Source organism: Nothoprocta perdicaria, unplaced genomic scaffold (assembly GCF_003342845.1).
Source record: "Nothoprocta perdicaria isolate Ctin4 unplaced genomic scaffold, notPer1 scaffold_65, whole genome shotgun sequence".
NCBI classification, from domain to species: domain Eukaryota; kingdom Metazoa; phylum Chordata; class Aves; order Tinamiformes; family Tinamidae; genus Nothoprocta; species Nothoprocta perdicaria.
The window spans coordinates 2,447,883-2,466,271 of record NW_020455921.1 but is presented as its reverse complement, the minus strand read 5'-3'; the positions used below and the strand labels follow the sequence as shown (position 1 = coordinate 2,466,271).

The following is an 18,389-nucleotide window of genomic DNA, read 5'->3' as shown; positions in this document are numbered from 1 at the left end:
TCACTTAGAGAAAATTGCAAAGAATTGTGGCAAGGCGGGCTCTAAATATTCCTAGAGAAGGAGAATCTACAACCTCTTCGAGCAGCTGTTCCAGTATTTTGTCTTCCTTACAGTCAAGTTTTTCTTCAAATTCAGGCAGAACTACATATGTTTCAGTTTGCCCATTGCCTCTTGTCCTGTCGCTGACCACCGCTGTCTTAACCCACCCTCTTGACACTCTCCCTTAAGAAATTTGTACATATTGATAAGACCCTCTCCCAGCCTTCTTTTTTCTAAGCTAAACATTCTGAGCTCTCTCMGTCTCTTCTCATAGGAGAGATGCTCCCATCTCCTAATCATCTTTGTAACCCTATGCAGAACTAGTATGTGTTCTTAAATATAGAAAATCTTTGAAAAGATCTTTGATTGTGGACTCGCGGAATGGTTAGCACTCCTCCTAAAGAGAGCTGAAATATGTCTTTTCACTTGGCAAATAGCTACTTCTCTATTTTATTAAGTCTAGGATTTCATTGCCATGGCCAAAATTGAAAGAAAAAAAAGTCCAAATCTCTGTTCTAGTAGTTATTCAAGTTTCAGATTTTGTGAATTTAGTCTACATGGCTGATGTAGACTAAATTGGTTTGGTGTGCAGTTGAAGATAGTCATTGGAAAAACAGACAAATGAGATAATTGTTTTTTTAAAGTCATGGAGATTTTACGAGACTTTTCAAAAGGAAGGTCTACTTAATGAAGAGTCTGAGCTGCTATAAAACTGCATTATCAAAAGGAAATTATTAGCTCTTGGAAAAAAAGATTAGAGACATTATGCATAGACCTAGAAAGGTTCTGTCATTCTTTGTCTGCAGACTAAGTGCTGCCAATSTATCAAAATTTATATTTTTAGAAACTGCTAGTCATCATTTTCATTCTTAAGAAGGGATGAAGTTCACAAAAGTTAATCAAGATATTTATTAAAACAATAGTTGAAATACATTGGAATCTAATCTTCATGCACAAGGGAGTTGTTTATATAATTTTACTATATATAAGTAATTAAATGTATATGGATAATTGAGTTTGAACAAAAGCTACATCAGCTTGGAACCAATAGAATGGAACCTGACAGAATATATTTATTTTCAAATAAGGAAAATTTTAACAGTTGTAAAATGTTATTATATCAGCAAGGAGGATCAAATGAAAAGTGTGTTTTTGTAATGAAATGAGATTTAAGAAATATTCCTTTAATTCATCAGTATGAAAGAAAAGACAAATTCAGTTCATTGAGGATTAGCTATAAAAGCTCTAGAAACTGCCAAATCTGGGATCTGAAATACTCCTCTCAGGAGTCATACAACATTTTAAGTGTAAAGAACTGAACGTTGCAGGTTATATACAGTTCCCTCAAAAATGTACAACTGAATATTATTACTGTAGATACTTAGGACTTTGTATGGTGTTAACTTCCATGCAAATTTCTATTTTGTGATGATAATAGACTGAACTGAATTCTCCCTGAATGTGAAAAATGCTAACTATTATAAAAGTATAAAATGAAATGAGTTCTGTGATGAATTTTATAGATGTAATTTGGCAAAAAAAGAATAAAAATACTGTTGAAGAGAGTGAAGGCAATAGTGAGATCTCTTGCAACATGAATGATAATTGTTATTAACTACATTATTTTTGTTTTGCAATAAAAGATGGTTAGATGAATACCAAGATGATGGGAGAACACAACGAGAGCTAACTGCTGAAAGTAAGTATTTTATGACACTGTATAGCGCTTACTCGGTGCCTAATGGTTACTGAAAATGACCATCACTTATGAAKAAAAGCAAGAATAAAACTTGCTCATATAAATCTCTTTTGTTGTTTGTATTTTAGAATATAGCAATTCAAAGAAGACGTGCTCCAAAGGTAAGAATTATTTTTAACATAATTTTTCATCTATTTAATCTCCAAATTAGTATTAAGTGACAAATGAACTGAGCAGTTTAGTCCTCAAATCAGACAGAAATTTCTCTAAGAAGGGTTTCAAGTATTGTTTTGTTTATCCTAGTACTACTATTGTTTAGTATATCATATCCCTTAGCAAACAATAGCAACTTGAAAAATGTGCTGGGGAATGACAGTGGAAGCATTTTCAGGTCAAAGTCCATTAGGATATACAGGTTTTGGTTCCATATCTATGAATGAAATTCAATGCAGTAATTTCATTCAGCTGACAAAGACTGCCCCAATTAATAAAACATGTTAAGAAAAAACTATCTCCTGTTTAATTATTTACCTAGAAAGACATTGTAAAAGGCTACTACCTAGCAAGTGCTTAATATTTGAGATATTATCTCTGTGTTTTTCCTTAGCCATAAAAGAGAAACAGACTAATACCATTTTCTTTATGAAAATTTAACGGTAAATACCTATTCTCTGTAACTGTCTGAGAACACTATGGGAGAAACTAAAGTAAAAGAAATAATATTCTCATTTACCTCTGAARATGGTGATTTGCGTCTTGTATGATGTCCTGAATTCTCAGTCTAATTCTTCTTCCCCCGAAAATGAAATCTCTTGCATTCATTCAAACAGTTTGGCCAGCAGTTTCACTGTTACAGGGAATGATGACTCTTATAAGAGGAGGCTGATTAAATCATAGAGAAATCTGATTTTCGCAAGAGTGACTTGGAGCTGGATCCTACATTCTGTTAAGTACTCACTTCAGAGATGTATCCAGAGTATTAGTTTCACACTATATTCAGAAAACAAACGATGTTTTGGCAACAATCTTTTTTCTTTTTGCAGTACAGCTTCATTCTTTGTTATATTACAATGAGCAGGCACAGATGCACAGTCTTCTAAGYGCTTGTGCATGTCATGAAGAACATGGCACAATATCTTGATTATGAAGAGGAAGGAGCCACTTATCCTTGATCAGTTAGTGAAACTTCACACTGTTAAGGTGCCCCGGAAGACCCAAATATTGCATGCAGATTTATTAGGATGACACCTGAGGTTCCAAATAATAAAGAAGTTAAGAAAGAGAGCATTTGTTAGAAGGCATTCCACCAATTAGAAATGCAGTAGGCTAACTTGAACTCCTCTTTAGTCATCCTTTATTTAATGAGGAACTCACTTCAGTGAGGAACTGAGATCACACTTTTTATGTCTTATGTAAAAGAGCTAATGAGTGGAACAGATCTAAGGTTTGCTACTTTTTAATTTGTGTTCTCTTACTGGATTTCTTGTAGATCGTACCCATGAAAAGACTGAGTTTATAGGAAAATGTCCAGCAAAATAGTCTAGGAAAGGTGTCTTATACACAATTCTGTGTCAGTCCTTCATGATACAGCACTAGGATTGGAGAAAATTCCAGAGATGCAGAATCTTGGAAGAAAAAGTGTTTGCCTTAAATTCTCCCTACAGATGTAACAGTGATTTCACATGGCAAGGCAGATAATAGCAACAGGCAGTCCCATTCACAGTGGAAGTGAAAACTTCACGTGTATGATACATTTGCTGAATATGAGGCAAGCAGCGGAGTACTGATATTATGMAGTCAATATTAGATATTCCTGTTGTCAGGTTTCATGACAGTCACCCTGCAAGTATACTCATACTCCAGTGCTGTGCAGTAATTTCCAGAATAGCAATCAGTGTGCTTAGGTCAGGGCTGAGGCAAAGATTTACAAACAAAGCACTCAATGTAGAAGTCACTCTGAAGGCAGAAATCTCATTCTCTTTGAGTAAGTTGCTCAACCACTTGACCAAAAAGTAGAGTTTTAAAGTTATTTTTGCTAAGCAAGTTTCTTAGGGTATTACAGTTTTTAGTCAAGCTGGAATTTTGCCAACTTTAATGAAGCAGAAATTCCAGAACCCTATAAATGTTGTTAGTAGATATGAATTCTRCCTAACTGTGATAGATCTATATCAACTTCTCTTATCATGTGTAGATTGTGGAGATAGTCTAACAAGTTAAGCACAGCAGCAAAATTATTTATACATTCTTGATCCCTCCGTGTATGCTTGATGCAAGAGAAAAAGACTTAAGATCATGTAGGTACAGAATACAGACAGCTATTGTCAGTTGTATGGGAAAATGGGAATTTTCATCACTTGCTAAAATTTTCTTATACTGTTAGGAAATATGATATTTTCTCCTTCCTCCTCTTTTTCTTTCTTCCCTTCAAGATGGGGGAGTATTAAAATAGTACACATTAAAAGATTTTATTGAAAAGCAAAGATATAAGACATAGCACGTTACAATTTTGACTATGCTGTAGTCAGTTAAAAGGAGCTGAATTCCCGCAGTGTGGATCACAGATTGCTCCAAGGTACTGTGGGCTTTTGTGGGTGATGTATAAAATATAGTTCAACATCAGTGAAAATGGTTCCGTTAATAGATATTTTATAGGTTAGAATTTCTTGTGTCACAAAAGGTTGTTGGCATTAAGACACAGACAATTCATAAGAGAAAATATACAGTAAATTATCCCTGTAACTCCATTAAAAAATAAAAATAAATCCTTGCCTTGTGAGTTTGGATAATGAAGTAAGAATAATCACAGAATCCATCAAGCACAGATAGCTTGGTCCTGATTTTAAAAATCAAGGACAGTATTTATTACTAACTAGTGTCTGAATTCCCTAGTTAAGACAGTCTCACTGTCTGCCTCAAAATCCTGCAAGGCAGGTGAAACAAGCAACACAAATTTCTGCAATTTCCATGGACTAAGTAACCTACTTTTACATCTAGCAGAATGTGATTACCGTTTTAGCTCTTCAGCCCAAAAAACACCAGTAATTTATAACTGGAGTACTATGTCCTCAAAACAATGGGGACAATTTTCTAACAATTAGTAAAAGTTGTTCTCTTTAAAAAAAAAGAAGAAAAGAAAGAAAATCAAACTCTCTATTTCATTTTTATAAATGAGCTTACAAAATATTAACTCCATATTTTGCTCTACCCTTCTTACTATAGAAGGGTAGAACTCACTGCARTTTTGATTTTTCCCAAATATGTAGCAAGTATCTTCCAGATTCCAAAGTGGTAGTTAAAAGGCTTTCTGGAAGGATTTTATTACAGTTGATCGTATTTCATTTCCTAAAGTCAAGAAAGGACTCACACATCTCTGGAGTAACATGAAACAAGAACCTTGGTAGTATTATTTCAGGAAAGAGAGAATTCTGACTTTTTTTTGTGAAAGTTTGTTTCCCCCCTTTTTTTTTCATTCAAACAATTCTCATATTGACGTCTCAAAGAAAATGGCTATAGCTTTAGACATAGCCTAAAAGATAGATAACACACTAACACTAATCTCTTTGAAATGAATCTAATATGGATCAGTGATATCMGGGGAAAAGTATCCCTTCTGTGAGACCTTGCCTATGAAGTGCAGAAAAAAAGCATACTCAGGCTCACCTATCTAATTTTCAGATGTTAGTGATTTGAAATTTTCTGAAAATAGATAATCACTGAAACAAATTTGCAATCAGTCTCTTTTCTAGTGTAGCCATCTTTACCGAGTGGCTGTCTAAGGGAATATAGTATTACACCAAATGTTCTTTTCTTACTCTGGCAGGAGCAGGCTGAAATGAGTGTGCTGAACTGAGAGAAAATGCAGTCAATCTGGGTTAGCTCAGTTACCAAGTTGTAGAAACATTAAAAGTAAAGGCAGGCGAACAAGCAGTCACAGATGCTAAGAGGCCTTAAATCTGTTAACCACTGATTCATTTCCTGGAAAACTCCCAACTGGTGTCTTAGCCTTTCTTCTAAAATAATAATGCAAATGCAATCACAGATATTAATTAAAGTAAATCACATTGCCTGAAATTCGTTCTCCARTCATGCTGCTTCTTGGATGAGGAAACAGGCAGATACGCACCCTTGCTTTCCTTTAACATAGGGCTTACTCTTTCCTGGAGCAGAAGAGAATTGCAGTGAGAAAATAAAAGCTCACCAGGCTGAGCTTTGCAATAATGCAAAATTATCTTAATTTTCTCTCTGCTGTGTACCTGTGATGCCCTTCAAAATGGAAGAAGCTTATATGGGACATGTGATGGTAAGAGGTTCTGGGCTATGGTGGGAGTCTTTGTAAGAATTTGAATTTGCAAGCCCCAGAGTACTCGGAAATGGCAGAAAATCAAAGGATACTTGACTTCACCAAGTGTGACATCCTAAAGGGTACCACATGCCAACCTGGAACAAGGAGATAAAATTAAAAGCTGGCATACATTTTAAACAACAAAAGTTCCTCATTAGGCAAAGTCTGACTCATTCCTGGAAATGACCTCAAAAAAAAAAAAAGAAGAGTTCAAATGGAAGGAGCCTTTCAGCTAGCATCTTAGTCAGTGAAYTCCCTGGAATATGTGTATTTGCCTGCTGTTTTGTAGCCGAGCCCAGAAGAATCAGAGAACAGTCAGATGCAATGTAGAAAAAGCTTTTATAACAAGTTTGTTGTTTTTACAACCAAACAGAATAAGCTAAATAAAATATGTGTGAAGAACAGGGGAAAAAAACGTAGAGAAAAATGAAACAGATTTTCACCCAATCTCTAACTCCAAACAAGTGGAGAAAAATGAAACTTTAGAAAAAAGCTCATGGAATGCTAAGAAAAAAAGATTGCATCCATTTTATATATAAGCTAAATTACTTTAAAATTTATTCTGCTGAATCATTGCATTGTAGGCTTTCATACATTCACAGAATAGTTCCCTTCCTTATTAATTCCGTAAGCAAATTATGGCTGTAATAGTCACAGTCTAAACACAGGGCTTTGGTTTCCTTTCATTGTTAAGTTCTCTTTGCTATGTAGAAGCATGTGTCTCTTCTGAAAAAAAAAATTGAATTCAGATGAAGATTTACATTCCACCAGTTAATTATCTTTCTAGTGTACAATGTCCATCTCAAAAATGTTTTTCTATACCTTGAAGGATTTTCTGCTGCATTTTGAACAGAAATAATGAATCCTTTCTGATACATGTKCTTGGTTACTTTCTTGATTTACAAGTATTATTATGACTATGTGTCATGTACCAAAAAGAATCTCTGAAAGGCTAATCCATGGGCAGAGGTAAATGAAAGGGGCACTTTTGAATTACCTAGATTTTGAATTAGACTCTAATGAATGATCTTGTCTTACAAATAAGCAAATGACATGATAGATTAGGTTAAAAATATTAGGGAAAACAGGTTTATTTTTTATTATTTGACTGGACTAGTTGTGTATTCCAGCCAGCAATTTTTAAGAACGAATCATATATTAGTGATGACAAAATCCTTGCCTTCTCTCTCACACCACATGCATGAATACTTTAAGGACTAAAATGAAATAAATAAATTACTGCAATTAAAGCAGGTATTTTTTCACAGAGAAGGCAAAAGTGTAGCCAAAGATTCTTTTTCTTGCTTCCTTGACATTAATTTCTACTTGTATGCCCAGTTGTTTTGTTTTTATCAAGTCTTATTTAAATTTTGTTCGAGGAATATGTGTCTATTTTTATAAAACAATATGTAAATTCATAGCAATCTTTAAATTCTTTGTAGTAATAATAATGAAGAAGTCCATTACARTCCTCCCTTGATATGAAATATGTCATAATGTTTCCATTTTATTTAGCGCAACAGTGGAGGGTGCAGGTCAAAACAGATGGAGATTCCCCAGAGCCACAGGAGTGTAAAAGAACCCTTGTGATTTACGGCTCGAAGGGCAAAAGTGATCACCTTCTGCTTTCTCCACAAAACCCAGGATATGTGTGCTTTCGGCCCAGAGCAACAGATGAATTCATTGTAAGTCATAAATAAACAGTATTACAGAAAGATTACCATGACATTCCACTCCAGCCAAAGGATATATGCATATATATGGAATGCCAGTTTGCTTGCTACAAATGGCTTTTGTTTGCTACAAATTACTTTTTATTTACAAAGATGGAATTACTTAATTTTAGATCTTGGACCTTCTGATGCCTGTAGATCTTTTTTACTGGAGTCAGCGCTACAGTGTTTTCTTTGAATTGTTAGTACCTTTAAGAATATTAATCAAGGGCATAAATGATACCTTTTGTATAATTTATTGCATTCACCAGGTTTTCTTGTATTTTTTCAAATCCTAAAGAATCCTGAGTTGTGGTTTATGTGAAAGGTAATATACTATCACCTGAGAATGCAGAAGATGAATGACTTGGATAGTAAGATTAGAGGATGTAAGTGGGCTTTTCTTTTCCTCATTCCAGTCTTTGTAAAGGCATCTCCACTGTCCTCCAATGTGGTTCTGTCTGTCAGACCAGACGGTACATAGGAGTTTTCTGGATAATTGTACATCACAGGAAAAAGCATTCAAGCCTATCAAAGTGTGATGAGCCCTGAGGCAATAACATAATTGAAAACAACCCTAACATAGCTCTAACTATCTGTACACCTCACACTTATCCTGCTGCTTTGAGAGGATAAAATGCTCAAATTCTGTCCTGACTTTCTAAGCTAAATCACTGCAAATTTTATTGATTGGCATGGAAATGCAGCTTCTAGGCAGTCAAAAGAAAGAACCAGTCTGCATTTACAGCAGTTTTCTAAAGCTCAGAAAAAAACATTTAAATGGCTGCAATAAACATTTTGAAATCCAAGGCAAAACTACATAGGAAAAATGTTTTCAAGCAGCTGTATCAGAGCTTCATCATAATGACATGATCCAGGCTGAATTTTTAAGTTAAATAACAAGCTAATATAATCTAGGAACTTCAGGGAGAGTAAATGAAAAGATAATGACACTTGCTAAAGACAAGAAAGCAGCTGCTTATCAAAAAACAGACTGAGCAACAAAAGGCTCTTCCTAACCCGTAGACGTTAAGCGAGAGAGGTCAATAGAGGCAGAGTCTTGTGTGTGGAACAGCCACGTCAGCTGTCTGGATTTTGGCAAGCATCGTTCCATAAAGCAGACCTCTACTGCATCCAAATTTTAGGTAATTTCCAAAGTGTCATGTACTGCTTGTTAAGATCACCTAATTTCRGTGACAATGTACCATACTGTGTATCAATCTGGTTGCTTGCCCTATTCTACCATTTCTTCTACCACAGTACCCTGTTCTATCCTTATGGTGTTCTATCCTGATGCTTCTTTAAATGTGTGTTCATAATTTGGATTGGCTCTGTATTTTTCACTTGACTCTTTTTGTCCTTGGTTTTGTTGCCTTTTATACTATTTGAGCATTGTTTATTGTGTCTGAAATTTTATGTCTTTTCCATGCTGCTTTCAGGCCTTGTTCTAAGGAGGTCAGAATAACAGGCCTGTTATAAAGGAGCACTTAGGGTTTTTGCAGATATCTTCAGAAACCACCTTTGCAGAATCAGTTCTACTAATAAATCTGTTTTCCTTTTACTCTCTGTTTCTCTGTACCTACTAAAGCTATTTGTAATACAACAGAATCTTTTCCCACTGCAGAACCATGTTGGAGGCATAATGGGATGTCACAGTGGAGAAAGGCTGCCAAAAAGTGAAAAGAAATGAACTTTTAAACCTCCCCAAGATCCTGGTCTTAGACAAATTTCCTTAGTAATATACACTGCAGCCAAAAGAACAACATGTGCTAGAAAGAGCTCACATTACCTTTAAAATGTAGACTTAATTTTTATCTTAGAGATACATTTATTGCACACTTAGGACTTGAATGCATGTAAATTCCTGATTTTCCAGGTGTTCTTCTATAAATACACACACAGATGTGTATTATATTCACAATGATTATCTGGTCCAGAATTCTTTTGATCATCTCATATGAAAAAGAACAGGTGTACTTTAGCAGCACATAGCAATTGTTAAGAATATGTAGCTAGAAGAGATACTAACAACACTAGYATAGATACTACCAACGTACTAACAAGATAAAGTTTTGGTTTCAGTGGTCCTGGGTAGCTGTACTAAAGTGAGCTGTTGACATAAGAATAAATTTAATTTGAAAACATTAGGTCTAATAAATAGAGAAATAAGTGAATGTGTTTGTGTTATTGAATCTGCTGGGAGTTTTAGCATCTCAGATAGCATGGCAGAAAAACACACTCTCCAATGAACAGAACAGACACATTGAAAACTAATTGGGAAAATGAAAGTAAGTGCAGGRATAAATTTTCTTGTTGATGTTTGAGTGATGGCAGAGATTAGTTGCTGATATCATATGGAGTGAGGAAATTTGTAAATTATAAGCATCTTTCTTTCAAATACTAGTGTGTTTCTTGCCTATTTACAGAAAAAAAACTTGTAATAGGCTGCCTTTGGAGAGCACCTAATGCGTTGTGCATGTTCTACTATCCAGATGATCATAGAATGAAAAGTGATATTAATCAGTAAATCATGGGATTGGGATCCTTAAAACTGTGTTCCAGAAATAGCACAAATGATATGAAATGAGCAATAGTACTGTGACAACTAAGACTTTAATTATTATGTTCTATAACCATCGTCACCAGTTACGTGATTCTGAGAGAGTCACAATCTTCTGAGATGAAGCTCAAGGACATCATCATTTTTTTKGGAAAAAAATATATATGGAAAAAGTAACTAGGAAATTTGAATCATGAATAAAAGTGAGGTAAATGGTGCGCTTTTGGAAATATTCTGTAAGCTCAGAAAGAGAAAATTCCCTGTATCTATTTTTTATGATGGATATTCTTGCATTTTTGCTTTGAAGATCTTTTTGCATCAGCTAATAGACATTGATGGGGGTAAAGTCATTTATGGGAAAAAGAGTATTTCTAAAGTGAAATTCATCATATAAAATTGCTCATGAAAGGATTATGATGTGATGAAAATGTACTGTTGACAACGTACAATGATGGGTCTAAGCAGAAATGATAATAGTGGCCAGTCTTACGGAAAAAAAAGATTTATAAAAAGGGAGGAATATGTCATATTCTCAATTGAAAATATTTGGTGATGCTTAATTCAATAAATTGTGAATAACAAGGTATGCAAGATGCTTCTTTTTGTTTAAAGGCACTCATATATTTCATGGGAAATTTCATTGTGATTCTAGGAAAAAAAAAAAAGCAAAGATTGGCTTTTAAGTAGTCTATATTGTATCTGGAATTATTTTGCTGTATATATTAGGTGCAATTTTCCTGCAAGGTACACAACACAAGTGTAGAAAATTGTTAATTTGGATAGCAGAAGACGAAGTAAAATGTGAGGCACAACTTGTCCTAATAAATAAAAATAACTGAGTTCTGTAATATTGTAACTAAACTACAGAACTTTATGGAATAAGTAGTGCATGACACTTAAAGTAGCTCTGTGATCCAGGCTCATGAGGTCCATCTTTAAGAAAGYAAATCTGTAGGCAATGATTTTACAAACCAATTGTCTGGTTGTGAAAGCAGAAGCAATGATTTGCTTTGCAATGATTTGCAGGCATCAGTACAAATTCCCCAAGCATCAGTACAGATTAGGGGTCGACCTGCTGGARAGCAGCTCCACAGAGGGACCTGGGAGTCCTGGTTGACACCAAGTTAACCATGAGGCAGCAGTGTGCCCTYRTGGCCAAGAAGGCCAATGGGATCCTGGCTGCATCAGGAGGAGTGTTGCCAGCAGGTCRAGGGAGGGGATCCTGCCCCTCTCCTCAGCTCTGGTGAGGCCGCACCTGGAGCACTGTGTGCAGTTCTGGGCTCCTCAGTATAGGAGGGACATGGAGCTTATAGAGAGGGTTCATCGGAGAGCAACTAAGGTGATTAAGGGAATGGAACATCTCTCCTATGAGGAGAGACTGAGTTGGGCCTGTTCAGCTTGGAGAAGAGAAGGCTGAGAGGGGATATGATTAACAGGTATAAGTTCATGAAGGGGAGAATGTAGGGAGGAAGGGGACAAGCTCTTCTCATTGGTGGCCCGTGACAGGACGAGGGGTAATGGGTGCAAGCTGCAACACAAGAAGTTCCATCTCCATGTGAGCAGGAACTTCTTTACTGTGAGGGTAACAGAGCCCTGGAACAGGCTGCCCAAAGAGGTTGGGGACTCTCCTTCTCTGGAGGTCTCCAAAACCTGCCTGGATGCCACCCTGTGCCGCATGCTGGGAAAGATTTTTTCCTTGTTTCTTAAAGAACGGTGCCTTGCGTCCAGAAATTTTCTTTGAGTGTCACCACAAAACAAAACAAAACAAAACAAAACAAAACAAAACAAAACAAAACAAAACAAAACAAAAAAATTGGACCGGAAGGGATTTTGTAGGTCATCAAGTTGGGAGGCCTTGCTGTCACCAGTTGCTTTTCATTCATTTCAGTTCACAAATGGTTCAAGTTCTTGCAAAATGGTTTTGAGAGATTGATACTTTTTGATTTACCATTACTTACAATGCTTTGACATTTTACTATTTCTTATCTGCACAGCCTTTATGGTGAAGGTGGTCAGCTCTCCCTAAATGATAAGAACACACTTTTCACACTGTTCTAATAAGAATTAAATGGCTGAGGCTTCCTTGCATGTACATCTGCACTGTGCAAGGGTGCATGAACAAGCTTTAAGCAAGCTAGGTCATAAGTCAAGGTCTGCCAAATGCAGGACTCAGCTTGAAAAGTAGAATAAATTAGGCTGTTAGGAGCTATGTGCTCTGGCTCAAAAAACAGTCTGCTGCCGTTCTTAGGGCAGGACTGTGAGACTAACTTCAGTATTTTACTACTACACTACCGAGTGCGTTAAGGATTTACTTCCTGGCTTCTGTTGCCAAAGCTTACATGGTGACTGGTCTAGAAAAATGTGTGTATGAGACAAGAACAAGGCCACTGACAGCATTTTCTTTATGGATCATATTTAAAATCCTTATTTTAAAAAAGAAAAGTTTTCTTTTTCACTTGAAAACCCCCTCCTTCTCTGTCTGTCTTGCAGTTACCCAGGAAAGGAGGAAGCACTCTACCTCCTGGAGTTCAGAAGATGTTTTTTTGTGCAGTGTTTAATGTCATGCAAATCATTAGCAGTCAATGTGATTTGGTGATTCCCATAGACCTTAGCTTGGAGGGTTTAACTTGGTCTCCAGAAGCCCACAATCAGCAAGTGGATATTGAATTTCCTGCATGTGGTAGGGGCATGGGGCTACTCCGTCCTGCAGCGCTATTTCAGCAACATTAATAATATACAATTATGCAGAAAAATACATTCTCTTTTCCATAGAACTGGTTATATAAGAATTTGATTTTTTTTTTAAATYAAATCTTTTTGCAAAGGAGAATTGAGTTAATACTCTCTAGGCTAATCATAATTATCTTTAGTTATAGCTTGTCTCCTGAGCCTTTAACTAGAGCTAAGTCCTTTGTTATCCACTAGGATCAGAGCTTTACATAGTACTTTTTGTCTAAAGTGCGTGCATGCACAGATTTTACGGATTTAAATCTTGACTCACTTACTGGCAAAGTATAAAAAACTAATAATGGATCAGAGAAAAATCAAAGAGGCAGACTTACCCATGATCATAGAGGGCATACATGAAAAAGAGGGATCAATTCCTACACCATACCTTTTCTTGCCTCAGATACAGTTTTCCCATTAATTAATGTAAATTTAACGAATACTATGCTTCTTGCAAAAAGTGAAGCAGCCTTGACAATACCCTCTTCCTCGTGATATTTGTTGCAGGTTGAAACTGGAGATTTGGGAGATGTATACAAGATTCGGATCAGCTGTGATGATATGCCAGGCTTTGAGGGTTGGCATTTGAAGTCTTTTCACATAGAAGAGCTACATAGAAAACAAGAATTGAACTTTGACTGTAGCTGCTGGCTCTCTTGTTGTAGAGAAGACAGGGAGCTGGTGAAAGAATTCCCTGCAGTGGGTGAGGACGGGAAAACTTTACCAGGTAAAATTAGTGAGAGAACATGAACTGCATGTACCAACATCTTGAAAAGAAATCAGCACCGCAGATACATATTCATTTTTCTGGGTTTGTTATCTTCAATGAATCCATGGCAACTGTACATGTGCTGCAAAAATCCTGACCATTTAAGAAATTTCATCTTTGGAGTTAAATAGCAAATTGAGTTTCACCACTGCTGAATCTTGCTGCATAATTCTAAGTGTGTGAAATTGAGGAATATAATTATGCTTTTTAAAGATAAAGCACATATTGAAACCCACTGAATTTATTTGTAGTAGATTATCAAATTATTTAGATTATAACATCTTTAATTGCTAAAATAACTACCAGAATTGGTCCTCATTGTACAAAAAAAAAAGAAAAAAAGTTTTATGTTTGTTTTTCCCTCAGGACATTTCTGTAATGTGCTAAGAGTTTCAGAGTATACTCAGAAATGCACTTGGAAAGTGAAGGCCCTAGCAGTTCTGCATTTGTTCAGAAAAGAATGCAGTTATATATGAGATAAAAGCAATTAAGACATGACTGCTTTTCTAAATTAACGTTCCAGCACTGTTTGCTTTTCAAGAGCTCGAATATATATGTGGCTTTAAAAAAAGGGTAGCATTGAAGTGGTTAATATTATCCCAGCAGGACTATATGTTAAAAATCACAACAAAAAATCCTAGTCCTTCTATCTGCACCACAGTTTAATGTTTTTTCTCAGAAAATCCAATTTGACTATATAAAATGAGAGAAGAAAATGCATATAAACAGGAGCACTGAGACAAAAATTGTTATTGTAGTACTCTAAATTAATAAGTACATTTAAAAACTGTACATGTATGTCAGATTGTGCATCCTATGCTACACCTGTCTCTGCTATTCTAATTTGCATGAACTTTACACAGTGGCTTATTCTTTGACCTGTGATGACTATTAACTACTGCAAAGATAATTCAGCTTCTAACAGCCCATGAATGATCTCAGTCAAGATCTTGTTTTCTGAGTGCTGCACAGAAAAATAGAATTAAACATGATTTGTATGTATAACTTCAAGTTGCATAGGTCTAAGTTGTATGAGCTCAATTTCCTTCAAATTCGTAAAGAAGTCAATGGAAAGAATTCATTGACTTAAGCAAGAAGAGATCAGATTCATGAATAATACTCTGTCTTAATCATCATATAGCAGATTTTTTTGGAAGTGCATAAATAAGAGTAAGCTCTAGTCTTACTAAATAATCAGTTTCACTGTTTTCCTTTAAGTGAACACTTGTATTTAGTCTATTTTATTTAAATATTATTACAGTCTATAAGTATGTTGTCTCTGTACACATTGGCGACCGCTGGGGAGCAGAAACCTTTGCAAATGTTTGGATCACTCTCTATGGCAAAAGAGGGGACACAGGTGTGAGGAAACTTCATACATCTTTAGCAAAAGGAAGAAAATTTCAAAGGAACAAGGTAAAGGCACAAAAATGCTGCATTACATATACATATGCTAATGATATGAGGCTAACATTACCTCCTCTGCATCACTTAATATATGCTCAGATTGTATCTTGTGAATTGAGAACAGAATTTGTCTTCTGGATATTTATGGCAGACCGATGACAATGTTATTTCCTAGCCGAACAGGAAGAAGCCCATGTGATAATCAGGTTCCATAGGAGCACATACAAAACAGTTTGCTATGAGAAAGCAGATCATCTTATTTTTACTCACTGCCAAGATAGYCATGCTCAGGAAAAGAGTGTTAGATTTCTATGAAATTATTCCATTAGACAATTACAGCAGCAGTTTTCCTAGGGTAAAATTGGATTCAATAATCTGATAAACTTTCTAACTTTTACTTTTCTCTACATCTCTACACTATGCTTATATACAGAAGAGAACACTATGCCATAATTATTTTAATTTGCCTTCATGTACAGATTTCCCCTAGAATACCTTAATTATAAAGATTTATGATTTCTGCTTACAATCTGGCTATCAATGGTTATTTGGTTATTGTTAATTACAAATTTGATTTTTTTTTCATATAAAAGTATTCATAACATTAGTGARAGGAATGCTATTTTTCTATTATTTTTTATTTTAAAAGTGACCCTGATAATATAGAACTTTGGCAAGGAATATGTTCTTAAAAGTCACTTTGTTAATATCTTATTTCTAATTCTCCTATAATCTGTCTTGAAAATTTCTATTATTGAATCTGGATTTTATTGGGATAATGGTGTCTGATTATAATCTGAGCCACAGTTGTGTAAGTGCTATTTGTTTATAAACTTGTTGAGCATTATTAGCTACTGCTAAGTCTATCTGGCCCTTAGCTAGGCCATACACAGAACATCTGGCTCTCTTATGAAACAAGAAAGAATTTAGTGGGGCATATGATTTATTTCTTTGTATTTCACATTCCTTCTTTTTTGTTGTTGTTGTTKTTGTGTCATTCCTAGGTTTTCTTCTCTTTGTCTTATCTTCTTTGTTCTGCTTTCCTTTCCATCTTTTGAGTCTTGCTCAAAGTTCCTCACATTCCCCACTGTCATCTTAAACTTCTCTCCCTCTTACTCACTCTTTTTTGTAATTTTATTTTTCTACATTGACTTTCATTTTTACCAAAAGAGAGAGACCTTTCTAACTATTTTAGAAGAGTTTAGAAAGTTTTCCTGTAGTGAAGACAGTTTTTCTAGATTTCCAAATTCTCTTTAGGACTCTATTAATATGTTGGTTTGCATGATTTTTTTTTTTTGAAACTAGCATCTCACTAAAACCCAGGAGTTCAATTAGAACCAAAATTTTGTCATACTCCTTTGACAGTCTGAAAGTTGAGGAATATGTAGTTTTATGTAATTTAAAATGACTGACGAAATACTCTAGATTTTCGGAAGACTGCATGAAGTTACAGGGCATTATTAGTGATGATGTAGTATACAGTGTTAGAAACAAATTGTATTTACTTTTTTAGATTCAGAGAAGAGAGGTTGTGTTAAAACAGATGTTACATTACAAACAAAAAAAAAGTAGAAAACAAATCAAAAGAAAAAATAAATATAGATTTCCAAACTTCAGCCAAACCCAAGGCCAAAGTTTCCTTGAAGTTCAGGCATATTCAGGTCCAAAATTTTTGGACTGTGTTCTTCTCATCTTGCTGATCTTTATTTGTATATATTTAAAAGGCAAACCTTCTTTACTAAGCATTTCCTATTTCAACAGGTAGACTCATTTTTGGTGGAAGCTGTTTCTCTGGGTCACTTGCAAAAAGTGGTCATCCAACATGATGGAGAAGGATATGGGGCTGGGATGTACCTAAAGATGATAACGGTCAGGGAGTCTCAGGACTCAGACAAAGAATGGGTTTTCCCATGTTGTGACTGGATTGATACCCATCTGGGATTATGTGATACTACTTGTGAGATTTTGACCATTGGTAAGCTTTTTTGGAAGACTGGCCTGCCTGTTTTTCTGGTTTTTTTTTTTTTTTTTTTTTTTTTGAATTTGACTATAACTCTTTCAGATTTCTATAATATATTTTCCTGAAAATAGAAGATTAAATTTTCATCTTCTTTTTACTATTACAGCAATACCACATCTGTTAAGGTCAAAGATAATTAAATTTAATACTTAGTGAGTATGGAATATCAGCCTTCTAGATTGAATTGAGCACATTGCAATGAAAGATTTAATGCAGGTATTAGAATATGAGACATATGCTTCAAGGCAATAATGACTTAAGTTTTATGCGCTACTTTCCAGGATTTCCAGAGAAAAGTTACTGTAGTTAAATAAGCCTAGTCTTTATCTGTGGTATTATACCACAGAGTGGAATACTGTGGAATTATATATGGAATTGCTATGGAATTATATATGTATAATACTGTGTAATACTGTGGAACTATACTGTAGCACTGCAAAGCTGCAGTATAGTTCTAGTAAGCTTAGTTTCTGCTCAGTTCAAGCCTACCTCTCCAGGAGTCATGCAAATCCAAATCCTCTTCTTGGCAAAAGAATACTGACAGATGGAAGTGGCAGGACTTTTGGCCATTTACAAGCAGTGGAAAGAGATACTTTCCTTCCATCCGGTGGAAAAAAAAATCCATATGAAGCTTCCATATGAAGCTAGAAATGAACTTCAGCAGTTTGATAAGAGAAAAAGAAGATGGCTTGAAAATATATGTCCATGGTACATATACAGTTACTTGAATTACTGCTTTTTTTTCCTTTTGATTTGTAGGAAGTAGATTTTACTGAGTTGCTCTTTTCCACTAATTCCTTTGTTTTCTGCATAGGATGGTTTAAACAGAGTAAAAACAAAGGAAAAATAATATGAGGGAAAAAAAAGGGAGAGAGAGGGAGATAACACCATTGATCTTTTGAGGATCTGGCAAATCTCTTTTTGTGTTTATCATATATTCCTCTGTCAATCTAACACTATTATAGCAGTGTTATATTACTAGAAAAGATCCAGTTACAAGTGCAGTTCATTGGTGTTATTCATTTTGTGTTAAGTGTCTACATGATACAGATGGCTGGTACTTCCAAATGATAAAATTATTTTTTGAGAAATATTGATGTTTGTTTTAAGAACA

General features: G+C 35.2%; 1 protein-coding gene across 1 annotated transcript in view; it reads left to right on the top strand.

Annotated features, from left to right (window-relative positions):
* The window catches only part of LOC112956589 (lipoxygenase homology domain-containing protein 1), a 124,683-nt gene that overhangs the window by 44,638 nt on the left and 61,656 nt on the right, over nt 1-18,389 (top strand). The window contains exons 15-20 of the mRNA XM_026050096.1: nt 1,683-1,738; nt 1,867-1,899; nt 7,596-7,765; nt 13,587-13,806; nt 15,110-15,264; nt 17,017-17,230. Coding sequence (XP_025905881.1) covers nt 1,683-1,738; nt 1,867-1,899; nt 7,596-7,765; nt 13,587-13,806; nt 15,110-15,264; nt 17,017-17,230 — 848 coding nt within the window. The remainder of the gene's footprint in view (nt 1-1,682; nt 1,739-1,866; nt 1,900-7,595; nt 7,766-13,586; nt 13,807-15,109; nt 15,265-17,016; nt 17,231-18,389) is intronic.